A 26397-nucleotide genomic window follows, 5' to 3' on the forward strand; every position below is an offset into this window, starting at 1 on the left:
CCTTTTGCTAAAGAAGTTCCAACTTGTCTCTGCTGTGAAGAGATATCCTTTTATTCTTGGGCTGTGCCCTCTGATCCCAGATTCTACCACCACTGAAAACATCCTCTCCATGTCCATTCAATCCAGCCCTTTCAAAAATCAGTACGTTTCAGCAAGATTCTCTTAATCCTAATCTTCAGTGAGTACAGGTTGAGAGCTACCTTGTCTGTTAACTATTACATTCTTGGAATCATTCTTCTAAACCCTCTCAATGCCAACATATCCTTAGATACAAGGCCTAAAACTGCCCATAATACTCTAAATGAGGCCAGACCAATGTCTTATGAAGCTTCAGCATTACATCCTTGCCTTTATATTCCAGTTCATGCGAAATTAATGCTAACATTGTATTTGCCTTCCTTACTACCAGCTCAACTTGCTAGTTAGCCTTCAGGGAATCCTGCACCTGGACTCCCAAGTGCCCATGCACCTGGATTTAGAGAATAGTCTTTGACTTTATTTCTTCTACCAAAGTGCATGACCATACATCTCACTACACTGCATTCTATCTGAACTTCTTCTCCCAACCTGTCCAAATCCTTCTGCCGATTCAAAACTGTCTGCCCTCCACCCATCTTTGTATCATCCACAAATTTGGCCTCAAAGCCATCAATTTCATCCTTTAGTTCATTAACACATAACAGGAAAATTGAACATTGACCCTTGCAGAACAACACACGTCACCAGCGGTCAACCCAAAAGGGCCCTCTTTAACTCTTCTTCTTTACCTTCTGCCAGCTAGCCAATGCTAGTATCTGTCCTGTAATATCATGGTCTTCTCTTTTGTTTAGCAGCCTCATGTGTGGCACCTTGTCAAAGGCCTTCTGAAAATCAAAGTAGTAACATCTACTCTTTCTCCTTTGTCTACCCTGCTTGTTACTTACTCAAAGAATTTAAACAGATTTGTTGGCAAGGCTTCCCCTTAAGGAAACCATGCTAACCAGCTCATTTTGGTGTGTTTCTAAGTACCCTGAAGCCTCATCCTTATAATGGGCTCTGAAATTTTACCTATTACTGAAGTCAGGCTAACCAGCTTATAATTTCCCGTCTTTTGCTTCTCTCACTTCTTAAAAAGTAGAGTGACATTTACAAAGTTCAGTCTCTTGGAACCATTCCAGAATCTAGTGACTTTTGAAAGATGCCTTCAAAATGTTTTTCAGCTACCTCGTTCAGGACCCTGGGATGTCGTCCATCTTGGCCAGGTGATTTATCCACCTTCTCCTTAGCAATGGTGACTACACTCAGATCTGACCCTGACACTCTTGAATTAGCCATGGTGTTTTCTACAGTGAAGACTGGCACAAAATAGTTCATCCAAAATTTCTTTGTTCTCCATTACTAGTTCGCCAATGTAATTTTCTAGCAGCCCAATGTCCACTCTTGCCTTTCTTCACTTAGTATAACTGAAAAAACTTTGTATTCTCTTCATTATCAGCTAGCTTGCCTTTGTGTTTCATCTTTTCTCCTGTTGTTGCTTTTTCAGTTGTTTTCTGGTTTTTAAAAGCTTCCCAATCCTCCAACCTCCTGATAATTTTTGCTATATAATGCGTTCTCTTGTTTGCTTTTATGTTACCTTTCACTTCCTTTGTCAGCCACTGTTGCCCTATTCTTCCTTTAGAACCCTCAGGCTGAAAATATCCTGTATCTTCCGATTATTCCCAGAAACTCCAGCCATTGCTGCTGTACCGTCATCCCTGCTATGATCCTCTTTGAACCAACTCATCGCTCAAGTCTCCGTAGTCACCTTACTTAACTGTAATACAAATGTATCTGATTTTGGTTTCCTTGTCTCAAATTCTGTCATATTATCATCAGTGCCTTTGAACTGTGAACTAATCAGTTCTGGTTCATTACTCAACACCAAATCCAAAACTGCCTTTTCCCAGGTGAGCTCAAGCTGCTCTAAAAAGTGAACTTGTAAGCATTCTACAAATTCCTTCTCTTAAAACTTAGTTCCAACCTAGTTGATCTGCATATTGAAGACCCCATGACCACTGTACCATTGCCTTTCTTACATACCTTTCTCTATTTCCTGCTGTCGTTTGTACCCTGCATCCTGGCTACTATTTGAGGCTTGACGAGAACTCCCATGAAGGTCCTTTTACCCTTGCAATTTTCCAACTCCACCCACAAGTATTCTTCATCTTCTCATCCTGTCACTTCTTGCTAAAGATTTGATTTAATTTTTTTAACCAATGGAACTACCCTCCCCCTCTGCTCACCTGCCCATCTTTTCAATAGGATGTGTATCCTTGGATGTTTAGATCCCAGTGATATTCTTTCAGCCATGACTGATGCCCACAATGTTTTACCTATCAAATTCTAACAGTGCTATAAAGCTTATCTATCTTGTTTCATTCAGAAGTAATACCTTCAGTCCCATATTCACCACACCATTGTTCAAATTTATCTCCACCTTGTCCAAAGTTAAATTCTCATTCCTATCTAAACTTTGTCTTTTTTTCACTCTTCGATTTTACTTTATCCAACCTTTTCCAAATGTGTTGAACCTACCCCCTTCTATTTGGTTGAAAATTATATTCACAATTTAAGTATGCAAATTACCAAAACCCGGAACCAGCATACTGACTTTTTTATTTAATTACTATGTGTCAGTTACCTAATTTATGTCTCAACTATGCAGTTAGTCCACCTGAGTAGTCGCGGGAGGATTAAAGAGTTAAGGGACCTCACTGCTCTTCTTCAAGGATTCACAAGTCAAAGCCTCAGGGTCCCACTCCAGCAACGGACTCTCCACTTCCGTCCACCTTCCTTTCATTGGCAGCTGCTGCCCAATAATCCCATCAGCAACAAACACAAGAAAGTCTGCAGATTCTGCAAATCCGAGCAGCACACAGAACGCTGCAAAAAGGAAAGGACCCTTCATCAGGACTGGAAAAGGAGGAGAGGCAGAGTAAGAAGGTTGGGGGGAGGGGAGGAAGAAGCACAATGTGATGGGTGAAACCAGGAGAGGGGAGGGGTGAAGTAAGGAACTGGGAAGTTGATTGGTGACAGAGATAAAGGGCTGACAAAGAGGTAATCTGATAGGAGAGGGTAGAAGACCATGGCAGATAGGGAAGGCACCAGAAACAATAGATGACCCAACAGACTCACGGGTGAAGTGTCACCTCAGCTGGAAGGACTGTTTGTGGTCCTGAATGGTAGTGAGGGAGATAAATACCAGGAGGGAGATCAGTGGGGAGGGACAAATGGACAAGGGTGTCATGCAGGGACCGATTCCTGCAGAAAGTAGGGGGAGGGAGAGGGAAAGATGTGCACGTAATCTTCTGCAACTTCTGCCGTCTCCAATAGGACCCCATCACCAAGCACATTTTCCACCTCTCTGCATTTTCCACAATGATAGGTCCTTACACTGCTCCCTTCCCACTGATCTCTCTCCTTGCAAGCTGACCAAGGCCACACCTGCCCCTACACCTCCTCCTTTACCACCATTCAGAACCCCAAACAGTCCTTCCAGGTGAGGCAACACTTCACCCGTGAGTCTGCTGGGGTTATCCCGGTGTGGCCTCCTGCATATCGGTGAGACCCGACGTAGATTGGGAAACGACTTTGCCGAGCACCCACACGCCATCTGCCAGAAAAAGTGGCATCTCCTGGTGGACACATTTCAATTCTACTTCCGGTTTCCATTCCGACATGTCAGTCCGAGGCTTCCTCTACTGCCTCTCCCACGACCCCTGGGAGTGCACACCGGGCATTAAACACCTTACACTATTTGCCTCTCCCACGACCCCTGGGAGTGCACTCCGGGCATTAAACACCTTACACTATTTGCCTCTCCCACGACCCCTGGGAGTGCACTCCGGGCATTAAACACACACTATTTGCCTCTCCCACGACCCCTGGGAGTGCACTCCGGGCATTAAACACACACTATTTGCCTCTCCCACGACCCCTGGGAGTGCACTCCGGGCATTAAACACACACTATTTGCCTCTCCCACGACCCCTGGGAGTGCACTCCGGGCATTAAACACACACTATTTGCCTCTCCCATGACCCCTCTGAGTGCACTCCGGGCATTAAACACCTTACACTATTTGCCTCTACCACGACCCCTGGGAGAGCACTCCGGACATTAAACACCTTACACACGACCCCTGGGAGTGCACTCCGGGCATTAAACACCTTACACTATTTGCCTCTCCCACGACCCCTGGGAGTGCACTCCGGGCATTAAACACACACTATTTGCCTCTCCCATGACCCCTCTGAGTGCACTCCGGGCATTAAACACACACTATTTGCCTCACCCACAACCCCTGGGAGTGCACTCCGGGCATTAAACACCTTACACTATTTGCCTCTCCCACGACCCCTGGGAGTGCACTCCGGACATTAAACACCTTACACTATTTGCCTCTCCCACGACCCCTGGGAGTGCACTCCGGCCATTAAACACCTTACACTATTTGCCTCTCCCACGACCCCTGGGAGAGCACTCCGGACATTAAACACCTTACACTATTTGCCTCTCCCACGACCCCTGGGAGTGCACTCCGGGCATTAAACACACACTATTTGCCTCTCCCACGACCCCTGGGAGTGCACTCCGGGCATTAAACACCTTACACTATTTGCCTCTCCCACGACCCCTGGGAGTGCACTCCGGCCATTAAACACCTTACACTATTTGCCTCTCCCACGACCCCTGGGAGAGCACTCCGGACATTAAACACCTTACACTATTTGCCTCTCCCACGACCCCTGGGAGAGCACTCCGGACATTAAACACCTTACACTATTTGCCTCTCCCACGACCCCTGGGAGTGCACTCCGGGCATTAAACACCTTACACTATTTGCCTCTCCCACGACCCCTGGGAGAGCACTCCGGACATTAAACACCTTACACTATTTGCCTCTCCCACGACCCCTGGGAGTGCACTCCGGGCATTAAACACCTTACACTATTTGCCTCTCCCACGACCCCTGGGAGTGCACTCCGGGCATTAAACACACACTATTTGCCTCTCCCACGACCCCTGGGAGTGCACTCCGGGCATTAAACACCTTACACTATTTGCCTCCCACGACCCCTGGGAGTGCACTCCGGGCATTAAACACACACTATTTGCCACTCCCACGACCCCTGGGAGTGCACTCCGGGCATTAAACACCTTACACTATTTGCCTCCCACGACCCCTGGGAGTGCACTCCGGGCATTAAACACACACTATTTGCCTCTCCCACGACCCCTGGGAGTGCACTCCGGGCATTAAACACCTTACACTATTTGCCTCTCCCACGACCCCTGGGAGTGCACTCCGGGCATTAAACACACACTATTTGCCTCTCCCACGACCCCTGGGAGTGCACTCCGGGCATTAAACACCTTACACTATTTGCCTCTCCCACGACCCCTGGGAGTGCACTCTGGGCATTAAACACCTTACACTATTTGCCTCTCCCACGACCCCTGGGAGTGCACTCCGGGCATTAAACACCTTACACTATTTGCCTCTCCCACGACCCCTGGGAGAGCACTCCGCACATTAAACACACACTATTTGCCTCTCCCACGACCCCTGGGAGTGCACTCCGGGCATTAAACACACACTATTTGCCTCTCCCACGACCCCTGGGAGTGCACTCCGGCCATTAAACACCTTACACTATTTGCCTCTCCCACGACCCCTGGGAGAGCACTCCGGACATTAAACACCTTACACTATTTGCCTCTCCCACGACCCCTGGGAGTGCACTCCGGGCATTAAACACACACTATTTGCCTCTCCCACGACCCCTGGGAGTGCACTCCGGGCATTAAACACCTTACACTATTTGCCTCTCCCACGACCCCTGGGAGTGCACTCCGGGCATTAAACACCTTACACTATTTGCCTCTCCCACGACCCCTGGGAGTGCACTCCGGGCATTAAACACCTTACACTATTTGCCTCTCCCACGACCCCTGGGAGAGCACTCCGGACATTAAACACCTTACACTATTTGCCTCTCCCACGACCCCTGGGAGTGCACTCCGGGCATTAAACACCTTACACTATTTGCCTCTCCCACGACCCCTGGGAGTGCACTCCGGCCATTAAACACCTTACACTATTTGCCTCTCCCACGACCCCTGGGAGAGCACTCCGGACATTAAACACCTTACACTATTTGCCTCTCCCACGACCCCTGGGAGTGCACTCCGGGCATTAAACACCTTACACTATTTGCCTCTCCCACGACCCCTGGGAGAGCACTCCGGACATTAAACACCTTACACTATTTGCCTCTCCCACGACCCCTGGGAATGCACTCCGGGCATTAAACACCTTACACTATTTGCCTCTCCCACGACCCCTGGGAGTGCACTCCGGGCATTAAACACACACTATTTGCCTCTCCCACGACCCCTGGGAGAGCACTCCGGACATTAAACACACACTATTTGCCTCTCCCACGACCCCTGGGAGTGCACTCCGGGCATTAAACACCTTACACTATTTGCCTCTCCCACGACCCCTGGGAGTGCACTCCGGGCATTAAACACCTTACACTATTTGCCTCTCCCTCGACCCCTGGGAGAGCACTCCGGACATTAAACACACACTATTTGCCTCTCCCACGAACCCTGGGAGTGCACTCCGGGCATTAAACACCTTACACTATTTGCCTCTCCCAACGACCCCTGGGAGAGCACTCCGGACATTAAACACACACTATTTGCCTCTCCCACGACCCCTGGGAGTGCACTCCGGGCATTAAACACCTTACACTATTTGCCTCTCCCACGACCCCTGGGAGTGCACTCCGGGCATTAAACACACACTATTTGCCTCTCCCATGTCCCCTGGGAGAGCACTCCGGGCATTAAACACCTTACACTATTTGCCTCTCCCACGACCCCTGGGAGTGCACTCCGGGCATTAAACACACACTATTTGCCTCTCCCACGACCCCTGGGAGTGCACTCTGGGCATTAAACACACATTATTTGCCTCTCCCACGACCCCTGGGAGAGCACTCCGGGCATTAAACACCTTACACTATTTGCCTCTCCCACGACCCCTGGGAGTGCACTCCGGGCATTAAACACCTTACACTATTTGCCTCTCCCACGACCCCTGGGAGTGCACTCCGGGCATTAAACACACACTATTTGCCTCTCCCACGACCCCTGGGAGTGCACTCCGGGCATTAAACACCTTACACTATTTGCCTCTCCCACGACCCCTGGGAGAGCACTCCGGGCATTAAACACCTTACACTATTTGCCTCTCCCACGACCCCTGGGAGTGCACTCCGGGCATTAAACACCTTACACTATTTGCCTCTCCCACGACCCCTGGGAGAGCACTCCGGGCATTAAACACCTTACACTATTTGCCTCTCCCACGACCCCTGGGAGTGCACTCCGGGCATTAAACACCTTACACTATTTGCCTCTCCCACGACCCCTGGGAGAGCACTCCGGGCATTAAACACACACTATTTGCCTCTCCCACGACCCCTGGGAGTGCACTCCGGGCATTAAACACCTTACACTATTTGCCTCTCCCACGACCCCTGGGAGTGCACTCTGGGCATTAAACACCTTACACTATTTGCCTCTCCCACGACCCCTGGGAGTGCACTCCGGGCATTAAACACCTTACACTATTTGCCTCTCCCACGACCCCTGGGAGAGCACTCCGGACATTAAACACACACTATTTGCCTCTCCCACGACCCCTGGGAGTGCACTCCGGGCATTAAACACCTTACACTATTTGCCTCTCCCACGACCCCTGGGAGTGCACTCTGGGCATTAAACACCTTACACTATTTGCCTCTCCCACGACCCCTGGGAGAGCACTCCGGGCATTAAACACCTTACACTATTTGCCTCTCCCACGACCCCTGGGAGTGCACTCCGGGCATTAAACACCTTACACTATTTGCCTCTCCCACGACCCCTGGGAGTGCACTCCGGGCATTAAACACACACTATTTGCCTCTCCCACGACCCCTGGGAGTGCACTCCGGGCATTAAACACCTTACACTATTTGCCTCTCCCACGACCCCTGGGAGTGCACTCCGGGCATTAAACACCTTACACTATTTGCCTCTCCCACGACCCCTGGGAGTGCACTCCGGGCATTAAACACACACTATTTGCCTCTCCCACGACCCCTGGGAGTGCACTCCGGGCATTAAACACCTTACACTATTTGCCTCTCCCACGACCCCTGGGAGTGCACCCCGGGCATTAAACACCTTACACTATTTGCCTCTCCCACGACCCCTGGGAGAGCACTCCGGACATTAAACACACACTATTTGCCTCTCCCACGAGCCCTGGGAGTGCACTCCGGGCATTAAACACCTTACACTATTTGCCTCTCCCATGACCCCTGGGAGTGCACTCCGGGCATTAAACACACACTATTTGCCTCTCCCACGACCCCTGGGAGAGCACTCCGGGCATTAAACACCTTACACTATTTGCCTCTCCCACGACCCCTGGGAGTGCACTCCGGGCATTAAACACCTTACACTATTTGCCTCTCCCACGACCCCTGGGAGTGCACTCCGGGCATTAAACACACACTATTTGCCTCTCCCACGACCCCTGGGAGTGCACTCCGGGCATTAAACACCTTACACTATTTGCCTCTCCCACGACCCCTGGGAGAGCACTCCGGGCATTAAACACCTTACACTATTTGCCTCTCCCACGACCCCTGGGAGTGCACTCCGGGCATTAAACACCTTACACTATTTGCCTCTCCCACGACCCCTGGGAGAGCACTCCGGGCATTAAACACCTTACACTATTTGCCTCTCCCACGACCCCTGGGAGTGCACTCCGGGCATTAAACACCTTACACTATTTGCCTCTCCCACGACCCCTGGGAGTGCACTCCGGGCATTAAACACACACTATTTGCCTCTCCCATGACCCCTGGGAGTGCACTCCGGGCATTAAACACCTTACACTATTTGCCTCTCCCACTACCCCTGGGAGTGCACTCCGGGCATTAAACACACACTATTTGCCTCTCCCATGACCCCTGGGAGTGCACTCCGGGCATTAAACACCTTACACTATTTGCCTCTCCCACTACCCCTGGGAGTGCACTCCGGGCATTAAACACACACTATTTGCCTCTCCCATGACCCCTGGGAGTGCACTCCGGGCATTAAACACCTTACACTATTTGCCTCTCCCACTACCCCTGGGAGTACACTCCGGGCATTAAACACACACTATTTGCCTCTCCCATGACCCCTGGGACTGCACTCCGGGCATTAAACACCTTACACTATTTGCCTCTCCCACGACCCCTGGGAGTGCACTCCGGGCATTAAACACCTTACACTATTTGCCTCTCCCACTACCCCTGGGAGTGCACTCCGGGCATTAAACACACACTATTTGCCTCTCCCATGACCCCTGGGACTGCACTCCGGGCATTAAACACCTTACACTATTTGCCTCTCCCACGACCCCTGGGAGTGCACTCCTTGCATTAAACACCTTACACTATTTGCCTCTCCCACGACCCCTGGGAGTGCACTCCGGGCATTAAACACCTTACTCTATTTGCCTCTCCCACGACCCCTGGGAGTGCACTCCGGGTATTAAACACACACTATTTGCCTCTCCCACGACCCCTGGGAGTGCACTCTGGGCATTAAACACCTTACACTATTTGCCTCTCCCACGACCCCTGGGAGTGCACTCCTTGCATTAAACACCTTACACTATTTGCCTCTCCCACGACCCCTGGAATGCACTCCGGGTATTAAACACCTTACACTATTTGCCTCTCCCACGACCCCTGTGAGTGCACTCCGGGCATTAAACACACACTATTTGCCTCTCCCACGACCCCTGGGAGTGCACTCCGGGCATTAAACACCTTACACTATTTGCCTCTTCCACGATCCCTGGGAGTGCACTCCGGGCATTAAACACCTTACACTATTTGCCTCTCCCACGACCCCTGGGAGTGCACTCCGGGCATTAAACACACACTATTTGCCTCTCCCACGACCCCTGGGAGTGCACTCCGGGCATTAAACACACACTATTTGCCTCTCCCACGACCCCTGGGAGTGCACTCCGGGCATTAAACACCTTACACTATTTGCCTCTCCCACGACCCCTGGGAGTGCACTCCGGGTATTAAACACACACTATTTGCCTCTCCCACGACCCCTGGGAGTGCACTCCGGGCATTAAACACACACTATTTGCCTCTCCCACGACCCCTGGGAGTGCACTCCGGGCATTAAACACCTTACACTATTTGCCTCTCCCACGACCCCTGGGAGAGCACTCCGGGCATTAAACACCTTACACTATTTGCCTCTCCCACGACCCCTGGGAGAGCACTCCGAGCATTAAACACCTTACACTATTTGCCTCTCCCACGACCCCTGGGAGTGCACTCCGGGTATTAAACACACACTATTTGCCTCTCCCACGACCCCTGGGAGTGCACTCCGGGCATTAAACACACACTATTTGCCTCTCCCACGACCCCTGGGAGTGCACTCCGGGCATTAAACACACACTATTTGCCTCTCCCACGACCCCTGGGAGTGCACTCCGGGCATTAAACACCTTACACTATTTGCCTCTCCCACGACCCCTGGGAGTGCACTCCGGGCATTAAACACACACTATTTGCCTCTCCCACGACCCCTGGGAGTGCACTCCGGGCATTAAACACACACTATTTGCCTCTCCCACGACCCCTGGGAGTGCACTCCGGGCATTAAACACACACTATTTGCCTCTCCCACGACCCCTGGAATGCACTCCGGGCATTAAACACACACTATTTGCCTCTCCCACGACCCCTGGGAGAGCACTCCGGGCATTAAACACACACTATTTGCCTCTCCCACGACCCCTGGGAGTGCACTCCGGGCATTAAACACCTTACACTATTTGCCTCTCCCACGACCCCTGGGAGTGCACTCCGGGCATTAAACACACACTATTTGCCTCTCCCACGACCCCTGGAATGCACTCCGGGCATTAAACACACACTGTTTGCCTCTCCCACGACCCCTGGGAGAGCACTCCGGGCATTAAACACCTTACACTATTTGCCTCTCCCACGACCCCTGGGAGTGCACTCCGGGCATTAAACACCTTACACTATTTGCCTCTCCCACGACCCCTGGGAGTGCACTCCAGGCATTAAACACACACTATTTGCCTCTCCCACGACCCCTGGGAGTGCACTCCGGGCATTAAACACCTTACACTATTTGCCTCTCCCACGACCCCTGGGAGTGCACTCCGGGCATTAAACACACACTATTTGCCTCTCCCACGACCCCTGGGAGTGCACTCCGGGCATTAAACACACACTATTTGCCTCTCCCACGACCCCTGGGAGTGCACTCCGGGCATTAAACACCTTACACTATTTGCCTCTCCCACGACCCCTGGGAGTGCACTCTGGGCATTAAACACCTTACAATATTTGCCTCTCCCACGACCCCTGGGAGTGCACTCCGGGCATTAAACACCTTACACTATTTGCCTCTCCCACGACCCCTGGGAGTGCACTCCGGGCATTAAACACCTTACACTATTTGCCTCTCCCACGACCCCTGGGAGTGCACTCCGGGTATTAAACACCTTACACTATTTACCTCTCCCACGACCCCTGGGAGTGCACTCCGGGTATTAAACACCTTACACTATTTACCTCTCCCACGACCCCTGGGAGTGCACTCCGGGCATTAAACACACACTATTTGCCTCTCCCACGACCCCTGGGAGTGCACTCTGGGCATTAAACACACACTATTTGCCTCTCCCACGACCCCTGGGAGTGCACTCCGGGCATTAAACACACACTATTTGCCTCTCCCACGACCCCTGGGAGTGCACTCCGGGCATTAAACACCTTACACTATTTGCCTCTCCCACGACCCCTGGGAGTGCACTCCGGGCATTAAACACACACTATTTGCCTCTCCCACGACCCCTGGAATGCACTCCGGGCATTAAACACACACTATTTGCCTCTCCCACGACCCCTGGGAGAGCACTCCGGGCATTAAACACACACTATTTGCCTCTCCCACGACCCCTGGGAGTGCACTCCGGGCATTAAACACCTTACACTATTTGCCTCTCCCACGACCCCTTGGAGTGCACTCCAGGCATTAAACACACACTATTTGCCTCTCCCACGACCCCTGGGAGTGCACTCCGGGCATTAAACACCTTACACTATTTGCCTCTCCCACGACCCCTGGGAGTGCACTCCGGGCATTAAACACACACTATTTGCCTCTCCCACGACCCCTGGGAGTGCACTCCGGGCATTAAACACACACTATTTGCCTCTCCCACGACCCCTGGGAGTGCACTCCGGGCATTAAACACCTTACACTATTTGCCTCTCCCACGACCCCTGGGAGTGCACTCTGGGCATTAAACACCTTACAATATTTGCCTCTCCCACGACCCCTGGGAGTGCACTCCGGGCATTAAACACATTACACTATTTGCCTCTCCCACGACCCCTGGGAGTGCACTCCGGGCATTAAACACCTTACACTATTTGCCTCTCCCACGACCCCTGGGAGTGCACTCCGGGTATTAAACACCTTACACTATTTACCTCTCCCACGACCCCTGGGAGTGCACTCCGGGTATTAAACACCTTACACTATTTACCTCTCCCACGACCCCTGGGAGTGCACTCCGGGCATTAAACACACACTATTTGCCTCTCCCACGACCCCTGGGAGTGCACTCTGGGCATTAAACACCTTACACTATTTGCCTCTCCCACGACCCCTGGGAGTGCACTCCGGGCATTAAACACACAATATTTGCCTCTCCCACGACCCCTGGGAGTGCACTCCGGGCATTAAACATCTTACACTATTTGCCTCTCCCACGACCCCTGGGAGTGCACTCCGGGCATTAAACACCTTACACTATTTGCCTCTCCCACGACCCCTGGGAGTGCACTCCGGGCATTAAACACACACTATTTGCCTCTCCCACGACCCCTGGGAGTGCACTCCGGGCATTAAACATCTTACACTATTTGCCTCTCCCACGACCCCTGGGAGTGCACTCCGGGTATTAAACACACACTATTTGCCTCTCCCACGACCCCTGGGAGTGCACTCCGGGCATTAAACACCTTACACTATTTGCCTCTCCCACGACCCCTGGGAGTGCACTCCGGGCATTAAACACACACTATTTGCCTCTCCCACGACCCCTGGGAGTGCACTCCGGGCATTAAACACACACTATTTGCCTCTCCCACTACCCCTGGGAGTGCACTCCGGGCATTAAACACACACTATTTGCCTCTCCCACGACCCCTGGGAGTGCACTCCGGGCATTAAACACACACTATTTGCCTCTCCCACTACCCCTGGGAGTGCACTCCGGGCATTAAACACCTTACACTATTTGCCTCTCCCACGACCCCTGGGAGTGCACTCCGGGCATTAAACACACACTGTTTGCCTCTCCCACTACCCCTGGGAGTGCACTCCGGGCATTAAACACACACTATTTGCCTCTCCCACGACCCCTGGGAGTGCACTCCGGGCATTAAACACACACTATTTGCCTCTCCCACTACCCCTGGGAGTGCACTCCGGGCATTAAACACCTTACACTATTTGCCTCTCCCACGACCCCTGGGAGTGCACTCCGGGCATTAAACACACACTATTTGCCTCTCCCACGACCCCTGGGAGTGCACTCCGGGCATTAAACACCTTACACTATTTGCCTCTCCCACGACCCCTGGGAGTGCACTCCGGGCATTAAACACCTTACACTATTTGCCTCTCCCACGACCCCTGGGAGTGCACTCCGGCCATTAAACACCTTACACTATTTGCCTCTCCCACGACCCCTGCGAGTGCACTCCGGCCATTAAACACCTTACACTATTTGCCTCTCCCACGACCCCTGGGAGTGCACTCCGGGCATTAAACACACACTATTTGCCTCTCCCACGACCCCTGGGAGTGCACTCCGGCCATTAAACACCTTACACTATTTGCCTCTCCCACGACCCCTGGGAGTGCACTCCGGGCATTAAACACACACTATTTGCCTCTCCCACGACCCCTGGGAGTGCACTCCGGGCATTAAACACACACTATTTGCCTCTCCCACGACCCCTGGGAGTGCACTCCGGGCATTAAACAAACACTATTTGCCTCTCCCACGACCCCTGGGAGAGCACTCCGGGCATTAAACACCTTACACACGACCCCTGGGAGTGCACTCCGGGCATTAAACACCTTACACTATTTGCCTCTCCCACGACCCCTGGGAGTGCACTCCGGGCATTAAACACCTTACACTATTTGCCTCTCCCACGACCCCTGGGAGTGCACTCCGGGCATTAAACACCTTACACTATTTGCCTCTCCCACGACCCCTGGGAGAGCACTCCGGGCATTAAACACCTTACACTATTTGCCTCTCCCACGACCCCTGGGAGTGCACTCCGGGCATTAAACACACACTATTTGCCTCTCCCACGACCCCTGGGAGTGCACTCCGGGCATTAAACACACACTATTTGCCTCTCCCACGACCCCTGGGAGTGCACTCCGGGCATTAAACACCTTACACTATTTGCCTCTCCCACGACCCCTGGGAGTGCACTCCGGGCATTAAACACACACTATTTGCCTCTCCCACGACCCCTGGGAGTGCACTCCGGGCATTAAACACACACTATTTGCCTCTCCCACGACCCCTGGGAGTGCACTCCGGGCATTAAACACACACTATTTGCCTCTCCCACGACCCCTGGGAGTGCACTCCGGGCATTAAACACCTTACACTATTTGCCTCTCCCACGACCCCTGGGAGTGCACTCCGGGCATTAAACACACACTATTTGCCTCTCCCACGACCCCTGGGAGTGCACTCCGGGCATTAAACACACACTATTTGCCTCTCCCACGACCCCTGGGAGTGCACTCTGGGCATTAAACACCTTACACTATTTGCCTCTCCCACGACCCCTGGGAGTGCACTCCGGGCATTAAACACACACTATTTGCCTCTCCCACGACCCCTGGAATGCACTCCGGGCATTAAACACACACTATTTGCCTCTCCCACGACCCCTGGGAGAGCACTCCGGGCATTAAACACATTACACTATTTGCCTCTCCCACGACCCCTGGGAGTGCACTCCGGGCATTAAACACCTTACACTATTTGCCTCTCCCACGACCCCTGGGAGTGCACTCCGGGCATTAAACACACACTATTTGCCTCTCCCACGACCCCTGGGAGTGCACTCCGGGCATTAAACACACACTATTTGCCTCTCCCACGACCCCTGGGAGTCCACTCCGGGCATTAAACACACACTATTTGCCTCTCCCACGACCTTTGGGAGTGCACTCCGGGCATTAAACACCTTACACTACTTGCCTCTCCCACGACCCCTGGGAGTGCACTCCGGGCATTAAACACACACTATTTGCCTCTCCCACGACCCCTGGGAGTGCACTCCGGGCATTAAACACACACTATTTGCCTCTCCCACGACCCCTGGGAGTGCACTCCGGGCATTAAACACCTTACACTATTTGCCTCTCCCACGACCCCTGGGAGTGCACTCCGGGCATTAAACACCTTACACTATTTGCCTCTCCCACGACCCCTGGGAGAGCACTCCGGGCATTAAACACCTTACACTATTTGCCTCTCCCACGACCCCTGGGAGTGCACTCCGGGAATTAAACACCTTACACTATTTGCCTCTCCCACGACCCCTGGGAGTGCACTCCGGACATTAAACACCTTACACTATTTGCCTCTCCCACGACCCCTGGGAGTGCACTCCGGGCATTAAACACACACTATTTGCCTCTCCCACGACCCCTGGGAGTGCACTCCGGGCATTAAACACACACTATTTGCCTCTCCCACTACCCCTGGGAGTGCACTCCGGGCATTAAACACACACTATTTGCCTCTCCCACGACCCCTGGGAGTGCACTCCGGGCATTAAACACACACTATTTGCCTCTCCCACGACCCCTGGGAGTGCACTCCGGGCATTAAACACCTTACACTATTTGCCTCTCCCACGACCCCTGGGAGTGCACTCCGGACATTAAACACCTTACACTATTTGCCTCTCCCACGACCCCTGGGAGTGCACTCCGGGCATTAAACACCTTACACTATTTGCCTCTCCCACGACCCCTGGGAGTGCACTCCGGGCATTAAACACACACTATTTGCCTCTCCCACGACCCCTGGGAGTGCACTCCGGGCATTAAACACACACTATTTGCCTCTCCCACGACCCCTGGGAGTGCACTCCGGGCATTAAACACCTTACACTATTTGCCTCTCCCACGACCCCTGGGAGTGCACTCCGGGCATTAAACACACACTATTTGCCTCTCCCACGACCCCTGGGAGTGCACTCCGGGCATTAAACACACAATATTTGCCTCTCCCACGACCCCTGGGAGTGCACTCCGGGCATTAAACACACACTATTTGCCTCTCCCACGACCCCTGGGAGTGCACTCCGGGCATTAAACACACACTATTTGCCTCTCCCACGACCCCTGGGAGTGCACTCCGGGCATTAAACACACACTATTTGCCTCTCCCACGACCCCTGGGAGTGCACTCCGGGCATTAAACACCTTACACTATTTGCCTCTCCCACGACCCCTGGGAGTGCACTCCGGGCATTAAACACACACTATTTGCCTCTCCCACGACCCCTGGGAGTGCACTCCGGGCATTAAACACACACTATTTGCCTCTCCCACGACCCCTGGGAGTGCACTCCGGGCATTAAACACACACTATTTGCCTCTCCCACGACCCCTGGGAGTGCACTCCGGGCATTAAACACACACTATTTGCCTCTCCCACGACCCCTGGGAGTGCACTCTGGGCATTAAACACCTTACACTATTTGCCTCTCCCACGACCCCTGGGAGTGCACTCCGGGCATTAAACACACACTATTTGCCTCTCCCACGACCCCTGGGAGTGCACTCCGGGCATTAAACACCTTACACTATTTGCCTCTCCCACGACCCCTGGGAGTGCACTCCGGGCATTAAACACACACTATTTGCCTCTCCCACGACCCCTGGGAGTGCACTCCGGGCATTAAACACCTTACACTATTTGCCTCTCCCACGACCCCTGGGAGAGCACTCCGGGCATTAAACACCTTACACTATTTGCCTCTCCCACGACCCCTGGGAGTGCACTCCGGGCATTAAACACACACTATTTGCCTCTCCCACGACCCCTGGGAGTGCACTCCGGGCATTAAACACCTTACACTATTTGCCTCTCCCACGACCCCTGGGAGTGCACTCCGGGCATTAAACACCTTACACTATTTGCCTCTCCCACGACCCCTGGGAGTACACTCCGGGCATTAAACACCTTACACTATTTGCCTCTCCCACGACCCCTGGGAGTGCACTCCGGGCATTAAACACCTTACACTATTTGCCTCTCCCACGACCCCTGGGAGAGCACTCCGGGCATTAAACACCTTACACTATTTGCCTCTCCCACGATCCCTGGGAGTGCACTCCGGGCATTAAACACCTTACACTATTTGCCTCTCCCACGACCCCTGGGAGTGCACTCCGGGCATTAAACACCTTACACTATTTGCCTCTCCCACGACCCCTGGGAGTGCACTCCGGGCATTAAACACCTTACACTATTTGCCTCTCCCACGACCCCTGGGAGTGCACTCCGGGCATTAAACACCTTACACTATTTGCCTCTCCCACGACCCCTGGGAGTGCACTCCGGGCATTAAACACACACTATTTTCCTCTCCCACGACCCCTGGGAGAGCACTCCGGGCATTAAACACACACTATTTGCCTCTCCCACGACCCCTGGGAGTGCACTCCGGGCATTAAACACCTTACACTATTTGCCTCTCCCACGACCCTTGGGAGTGCACTCCAGGCATTAAACACCTTACACTATTTGCCTCTCCCACGACCCCTGGGAGTGCACTCCGGGCATTAAACACCTTACACTATTTGCCTCTCCCACGACCCCTGGGAGTGCACTCCGGGTATTAAACTCCTTACAGTATTTGCCTCTCCCACGACCCCTGGGAGTGCACTCCGGGTATTAAACTCCTTACAGTATTTGCCTCTCCCACGACCCCTGGGAGTGCACTCCGGGCATTAAACACACAGTATTTGCCTCTCCCACGACCCCTGGGAGTGCACTCCGGGCATTAAACACACACTATTTGCCTCTCCCACGACCCCTGGGAGTGCACTCCGGGTATTAAACTCCTTACAGTATTTGCCTCTCCCACGACCCCTGGGAGTGCACTCCGGGTATTAAACACACACTATTTGCCTCTCCCACGACCCCTGGGAGAGCACTCCGGGCATTAAACACTCTCTGTGTAAAAAAAGCTTGCTCTGTTTACCTCCTTTAAGCTATCTGAAGCACCTGCCTGCTGGCATTTATATACCTATAGGCCATACATTTTCTACCCCTCTCACCTAAAACACCTGCCTGCTAGCATTTCCATACATATAGACCCTACATTTTCTACATTTCAATGTAGCAAATCGGGTAATTGCCGGGGTCTTGACTTCTACCATTTAAAATAAACAAAGGCACCAAGGTAATGATTCCTGATTCACAGATGACACAAAGAAACAAGTTATGAAGAGGATATAAGGAGGCTACAAAGTGGCCATCAGTTAAGAGAGTAGGCGAAGATCTGAAGGAAAAGGTGGAATTGTCCATTTTTGAAAAACACAAATGCATCACATCTACACAGTGAGAGACTGCAGAGGGGTGTGGCACCACAAGAACTGATTTGCAACAGGCTACTATGCAAATAATTAGGAAAGATAAAAGGATGTTACTGCTTATTGCGAGAGGAATTAAAATCAAAAATATGAAGGTTGGACTTTAGAATTGTGACTTTATTTCAGGATGTAAGAACAGTGTACTGTACACTGATACACAACGTAGGTGGTTGTCTTACAAAGCAAGATTGGACAGGAAAGGTTGCATCCACTGGAGCTTAGAAGAGTGAAAGAGGACTTGATTGAAAGAGGAGATTTTTCAAAGTGGAAAAGACAAGGCTGTGGTGGATGTAAAAAGGCTGGGTTTTTTTCTTGTTTAAAAGTACGGGATGACCATTTAGCTTGAAGATGAGGTGAAAGTTTTGATTTCAGAGGGCTGTGTACTGAGTCCCCTCCTTTACTCCCTGTATACCCATGACAGTATTGCCATCCACAGCTCCAATCTGCTAATTAAATTTACCGACAGCATTACATTGATTGGCCTTATCTCAAACAATAACGAGGTGGCCTACAGGGAAGAAGTTATCTCTCTGACACAGTGATGTCACGAAAACAGCCTCTCCCTCAATGTTGCAAAAACAAAGGAGCTAGTTGTGGATTACAGGAGGAATGGAGATGGGCTAACCCCTACTGACATCGATGGATCTGGGGTTGAGAGGGTGAACAGCTTCAAGTTCCTCAGCATCCACATCACCGAGGACCTCACGTGGTCTGTACACACCAGCTGTGTGGTGAAATGTGTGGTCAACCTCTTTCACCTCAGATGGTTGAGGAAGTTTGATATGGGACCCCAAATCCAAAGAACTTTCTACAGGAGCACAATTGAGAGCATCCTGACTGGCTGCATCACTGCCTGGTATGGGAACTTGTACCTCCCTTAATCGCAGGACTCTGCAGAGAGTAGTGTGGACAGCCCAGTGCATCTGTAGACGTGAACTTCCCATGATTCAGGACATTTACAAAGACAGGTGTGTGAAAAGGGCCCGAAGGATCATTGGGGACCCAAGTCACCCCAACCACAATCTATTCCAGCTGCTACCATCCGGGAAGCGGTACCGCAGCATAAAAGCCAGGACCAACAGGCTCTGGGACAGCTTTTTCCACCAGGACATCAGACTGATGAACTCACACTGATCTGAGTGTACTCTATATTACACTGACTGTTCTATTTATTATAAATTACTATGATTGCACATTGTGATGGAGATGTAAAGATTTTTACTCCTCATGTATGAGAAGGATGTAAGAAATAAAGTCAATTCAATTGAATTGCGAGTCTTTATTGAACTCTCCCTCAAAACACAGTAGTTGTATAGATTTTTGATAAGCAAGGGGTGATCCAGGGAGCGGTGGCCATTATTTCCAGTCAGGAAACACGGAATGCTGACAACCCGTCGTGGCGGTCGGTATACAATGTTTCTCATTTAGCTGAAGAGGGTTGAAATTTACCGCTTAGCAATGAATTAAATCACAGCAATTAAAGTTCTTCACAATCAATGTTATGGTTCAGTTCTAGTGTAGAAGAAGACGCGTTGCTGTTGGTGTTTCGGTTTTAAATGAGTATTATTAGGTGTAGTGTAGAAACTGTGTCCACAAACAAACCAACACACGCCTGTTTTCTTCCCCGAGGGCATGTGTTCAGTGTAATTGTGGTCATCCAGCGAGAGTTTGACAGAGGTGTCCCAAGAGCCGGCTTGTCCCTGGCCGCGGCCACTCTACCCCTTTGTCCGGTGCTGCCACGCCGGGGAGACGCGCCCGTTTACTCATTACATCATCTCATCCCGAACAAAGCCCGCGCCGTCCAGCCTCCCCCCGGGACATGACTGGCAGCGCCAATAGCCAATGGCCGCTCGCGAGGCCGCGCACGGTTGGCCCTCCCTGCCAATGGGAGAGCGGGAAGCCTGGGCTCCGGCGCCCGCGCCAATCAGAGCGCTCGCAGTTGGTAAATAAAGCCGCGGCGGCGGGCGGGCGGACCGAGAGCCGGTTGCGGGGCAGACGGACGGCAGTTGGGTGATTGCGGAGCGGGAGACATGACCACCACAACCACTTTCCAAGGCCTGGACTCCACAGGTCGCAGCAGTTCCAGGTATTCCGACGGAGGGTGGGGAGAGGAGAGGAGAGGAGAGGCTTCCGAGCCGCGGTTGCCCGGGAGACGGGGTTGGTTCGCCCCACCCCTCCCCCGTCCGGCAGGGGGGTGGCCCTGTCGGGTCTGGGCGTTGTTCCCCTCAGCGGCCAGACGGAGCTGCATTGTTGCAGCCAAGCTGTCTCCTTGGGGGCAGACGCATTTTATCTGTGCCAGCTGATGGTACCCGGGGTATCGGGCGACCACTGCTTGTCTTGACGAATTGCGTGTACAGCATTAAAACGACGCCGCAGCAGACTTGACACTAACACTAATTGGGTAAAAACTAGCCATCCTGTAAACCCGTGGGAAGCTAAGTGTAATAACGGCTCCTTGTGCACGTACAGAATATGGTTGGTTCTGACAATAGAAACCATCTCGGCAGTCTTTACCCTTAAAGGCAAAATTCTGACCATCTTTAATTTTTTTTAAAATAAAGCTCTGCTGCTGCTTATGTAGTCGGTGACTGTGGAGTTTACCGATGACCAACTCAAATTCATGAAATGGCCCTGTTCCAGACCGATGGGTGGGTCCCTCTTTCATTGTCTATCACTGTAAACCTGCAGTATTCAGACATATCCAACCACATTCGTTCGGCTTATTTTAAGCGGCTGATTGCTCTCGTGGTAGGTTGGAAACCTGAATAACTTTATTAATTAACGTCTACATTATTGGACATGTAAAGGTGGTGCTTGATTGAAAAGCTTTGGACTTGCTTTGTGCACTGCCTAGGTGTTGGTCAAAAAGCAGTCTGCTAATTTGCTTGTAATAAGCACTTAATTAAAGATTGTGAGTTCGCATGAACAAACGTGCTTTACTGAGTTTCCTTGTGGATTTAATATACAGGCTTAGCAACTAGAGGGGTTATTAGTTACTAGTAAATGGGGACTAACAAATGTGATCATACTTTTCGAGGGAGAAAAAAATTAGAACTGACTTATCAGCATGATGTTATTAGTAGGGAAAATTCTGGAATCTAGAATGGATTTAAGTAGAGCACCTCGAGAAGAATAGAAGATTGAATGATTGACATGGATTAATGAAAGGCATATTGGAGTTCTTCATGGATGTAGCTATTAGAATAGATAAGAATAAATGTGGGATGTGACCTATAAATATTCCCACAAGTTTTCGAAAGGGTCCCATTCCCTCTCTTTATACTGGCCATCTCCCCTCTCCACTTGATCCTGATGTAGAGTTTTGACCTGAAATGTTGGCAGTTCCTTTCCTCTATGAATACTGCCCTACCAGCTGAGTTCCTAAAGCAGATAGCTTGTATTTGCCATAGGGTGTGTGCAGTGAAGATTATAAGATTGGTCTAGAGATGGCGCATCAGTTGCCGGAATTGGCAGTAGATGCTTTCATTTGCTTAATAGGTTCTAAAGGCAGTTGGAAAGAACACAAAGGAACTGTGCAGCTCTGCATTTTGCAGTTTTCAAATTCCTTTTTTGTATTATTTCTTGCTGTCATCAATAGGATGTCATCTGTAGCTCATCCCCATAGCAGCCCTGGCCGATCCTTACCTTTGTCTTATCTGTCCCTCCTCACAGCCTCCAATTTAAAAAGGAAACTGCTTTTATTTCCCATCTCTGAAAGGTCTTCAAAACTGAAATTTTAACTCCTGTCTCTTTCCACAGATGTTGCCTGATCTAATGATTATTTTCTATTTTATAAGTTTTAGGTAGTGGCTTGTACTGTTGCTGTTCCTGCCTTTAGTGCAGCCACTCCCTTAATAGAGCGGCCTCTAACATTGGAGAAATAGTGGTGTGGGTTTAGAGATTGCAGAGATATTGTGGGGGAAGGGGGTGGGTATTGTAAAATGGAGTAATTTGAAAACCAGGATGAGCATTATGGAATTGGGAACAGCTCTGAGCATAGATTAATAAACCTAGTTAGGATATGACTACAAGTGGGGGAATGAAAAGCTGGTTAATTGATGCCACAGCACTCAACATCTACAAAAGGAAAGAGCTGATTATTGAGTCCAGGAGGTAGAAGCCAGGGTGCATGAGTCATAAGGTGCAGGATTAGGATATTTGGCCAATCAAATCTGCAGCACTATTCCATCATGGCTGACTTATTAACCCTCTCAACCCCCTTCTCCCCTTACTAATCAAGAACCTTCTGCCACCTCCACCTGGGTCTCACCACCAAGCACATCTTCCCCCTCCCCCCCACACTTTTTGCTTTCCACAGGGATCACTCCCAGCGCAACTCCCTAGTCCATTTGTCCCTCCTCACTGATCTCCCTCCTGGCACTTATCCTTGCAAGTGGAACAAGTGCTTCACCTACCCCTACACCTCCTCACTCATGACCATTCAGGGCCCCAAACAGTCCTTCCTGGTGAGGCGACATTTCACCTGAGAGTCTGTTGGAGTCATATACTGTGTTCGGTGCTCCCGGTGTGTATTTCGGTGACACCCAACATAGATTGGGAGACTAGGAGAACAAGTGGGATCTCCCAATGGCCACCCATTTTAATTCCACTTCCCATTCCCTTTCTGATATGTCCATCCATGGCTGCCTCCAGTGTTGTGATAAAGCCACAATTGGGTTGGAGAAATAACATCTTGTACTCCGTTTGGGTAACCTCAATCCTGACAGCATGATCATCGATTTCTCAAACTTCTAGTAATGCTTCTGCTCCCAATTCACCATTTCCCATCCCCTTGCCCCTTTCTCTTGTTATCTTCTTGCCCGCACACTGCCTCCCTCTGGTGCTCCTCTCCTGCTTTCTTCTTCCATGGTCTTCTGTCTCTTTCCCCAAACAACTTCCTAGCTCTTTGTTTCATCCATCTCCCCCCCAAGTCTCAGCTATCACCTGGCATTTCTCTCTCCGCTCCTCCCACTTTTCAACCTTTTTTCTCCAATCCTGCTGAAAAGTTTTGGCCTGAAACATCAACTTTGCTTTTTTACATAGATGCTGTCTGGCCTGTTGAATTCCTCCAGTGTTTGTGTGTTGCTCGGTTTCTGCAGACTTTTTCTTGTTGTAATCAAGAACCTATCAACCTCTGCTTTAAATATACTCAACGGCTTGGCCTTCACAGCTGTCTGTGTTAATGAATTCCACAGATTTAGCATCCTATAGCTAAAGAATTTCCTCCTCATCTCTATTCTGAAGGGATCTGTTTTCTGAGGTTGTCCCCTCTGGCCTTGGACTTGCCCACAATAGGAATCATCCTTTCCCCATCCACTGTCTAGGCCTTTCTGTATTTGCTAGGTTTCAATGAGATCTCTTGGCATTCTTCTGAACTCCAGAGTACAGGCATTAAAGCCATCATACATAAACTGTTTTGTTCCAGGATCATTCTCTGGACCCTCTCCAATACTAGCACATCTTTTTTGGATAAGTGGCCCAAACCTACTCAATATTCCAGTTGCAGTCTGACCAATACCTCATAATACTCAAGGTGAGGTCTCACCAGTGCCTTATGAAGCCTCAGCATTACATCCTTGCTTTTGTATTGTAGTCCTCTTTAAATGAATGCTAACACTGAATTTGCCTTTCTCACTACCTACTCAACCTGCAAATTGCCTTTTGGGGAATCCTGCATGAGGATTCCCAAGACTCTTTGCAACTCTGATTTCTAAATTTGCCTGGTCTCCATCTTTACTCCTTCAACCAAAATGCATGACTGTACGCTATATTCCATTTCTTTGCCCATCCTGCTAATCTGTTGAAGTCCTTCTGCAGACCCCTTTTACTCAACAAGACCTGCCCCTCCACTTATCTTTGTATCATCTGCAAACTTGGCCACAAAGCCATCAATTCAATCATCCAAATCATTGATCTATAATGTGAAAAGAAGCGGTCCCAACACTGATCCCTGTGGAACGCGCTAGTCACTTGCAGATAGTCAGAAAATACCCCATTTATTCCCACTCTTTGCCTCCTGCCAGCAAGCCAATCTTCTATCCATGCTAGAATCTTTCCTGTAATATCACGTGCTCTTACTGTGTTTAGCAGCCTCGAGTGTGGCACTTTGTCTAAGATCTTCTGAAAATCCAAGTTAACAACCTCCACTGTCTCTGTCTATGCTGTCTGTTATTTCCTCAAAGAATTCTAACATATCTTAAGAAAACCATGCTGACTTTGGCCTATTTTATCATGTGCCTGCAAGTAGCCAAAACCTCATTCTTAATAATGAACTCCAACATCTTCCCAACCACTGCGGTCAGGCTCACTGGCCTACAGTTTCCTTTATTCTGTCTCCTTCCATTCTTAGAGTGGAGTAGCATTTGCAATTTTCCTGTCCTCCAGAACCATTCCATTATCTAGTGATTTTTGAAAGATTACTAATCAATCTGTTCAGGTGTAATCTATCTGGTCCAGGTGACATATGTACTTTGAGACCCTTCAGCTTCCTAACCACGTTTCCTTGGTAGTAACTGCAATCGCTTCTGCCCCTTGAGTCTTAAGAATTTCTGGCATATTGCAGGTGTTTTCTATGGTGAAGAGTGATGCAAAATTAAGTTCTCAGTAGTCCACGTTAAGGGAAGAAAGCTGGAGAGGGTCAGTAACTTGATATCAACATTAAGAGGATCTGTCCTGAAGCCAGCACACAAATGTTTTCACAACGAAGGCATGACAGTGCCTCTACTTTCTTAAAAGTTTCTGTAGATTGGCATGTCACCCACAACTGTGAATCTATAAAAGTTTCTCATTGAAGAGTATCCTAGCTGCTTGCATCATGGCCTGGTATGGAAACACTGATGACCAGGAATAGAACAGGCTGCAGAAAATGGTGGACACAGTCCAATGCATCACAACCAAAGCCTCCCTACCATTGAGTACACTTACATGGAGCACTGCCGTAAGAAACCAGCATCCATTATCAAAGATTCCCACCACCCAAGCCCTGCCTGCTTCTCACTACAACTTCAGGCAGCAGGTACAGAAACCTTGGGTCCTGCACCAATAAGTTCAGGAACAGTTATTACCCTACAACTATCAGGCTCCTGAACTTGGCAAGGATAACTGCATTCATCACTTCGTTCCCTACTTCTCGAAAGCAGACTCATTTTGAGGGCTCTTTAAGCTTGACTTTTGTACACTGGTGTTTGTCAATCTTTGTTAAGGATGAGGTGATGGAGTACTTGCTGACATGGGACAAGATAGTATAAAGTCGGCATAGCTTCTTTCAGGGAAAATCCTGCCTGATGAACCTGTTGGAATTCTTTGGAGTAGGAAATTTTTGAAGAGATTTCAAGTAGGATGGATAAAGGGGATGCAGTGTGCAGTGGATGTTGTGTATTTGGACTTTCAGAAGGCCTTTGACAAGGTGCCACATAGACTGCTTACCAAGTTAAGAGGCCATAGTTTTACAGGGAAGTTACTAACAAGGTTAGAGCATTGGCTAATTGGTAGGAGGCAGTGATTGGGAATGAAAGGATTCTTGTTGGC

The 26397-nt window shown here is 50.4% G+C and overlaps 1 protein-coding gene across 4 annotated transcripts in view; it reads left to right on the forward strand.

Moving 5' to 3' along the window:
• Positions 1-20798: 20798 nt before the first annotated feature.
• LOC140714942 (jupiter microtubule associated homolog 2-like) overlaps positions 20799-26397 on the forward strand; it is an 81914-nt gene continuing 76315 nt past the window's right edge. For 2 of the 4 annotated variants that reach the window (XM_073026627.1, XM_073026630.1), the window contains exon 1: positions 20800-20956. In XM_073026627.1, the coding sequence (XP_072882728.1) occupies positions 20901-20956 (56 nt within the window). In that variant the 5' untranslated portion in view covers positions 20800-20900. Of the gene's footprint in view, positions 20957-26397 lie in introns of all 4 variants that reach the window. The other 2 variants (XM_073026629.1, XM_073026628.1) reach the window with 2 other exon arrangements.

This window comes from Hemitrygon akajei, chromosome 22, assembly GCF_048418815.1.
Source record: "Hemitrygon akajei chromosome 22, sHemAka1.3, whole genome shotgun sequence".
NCBI lineage: Eukaryota > Metazoa > Chordata > Chondrichthyes > Myliobatiformes > Dasyatidae > Hemitrygon > Hemitrygon akajei.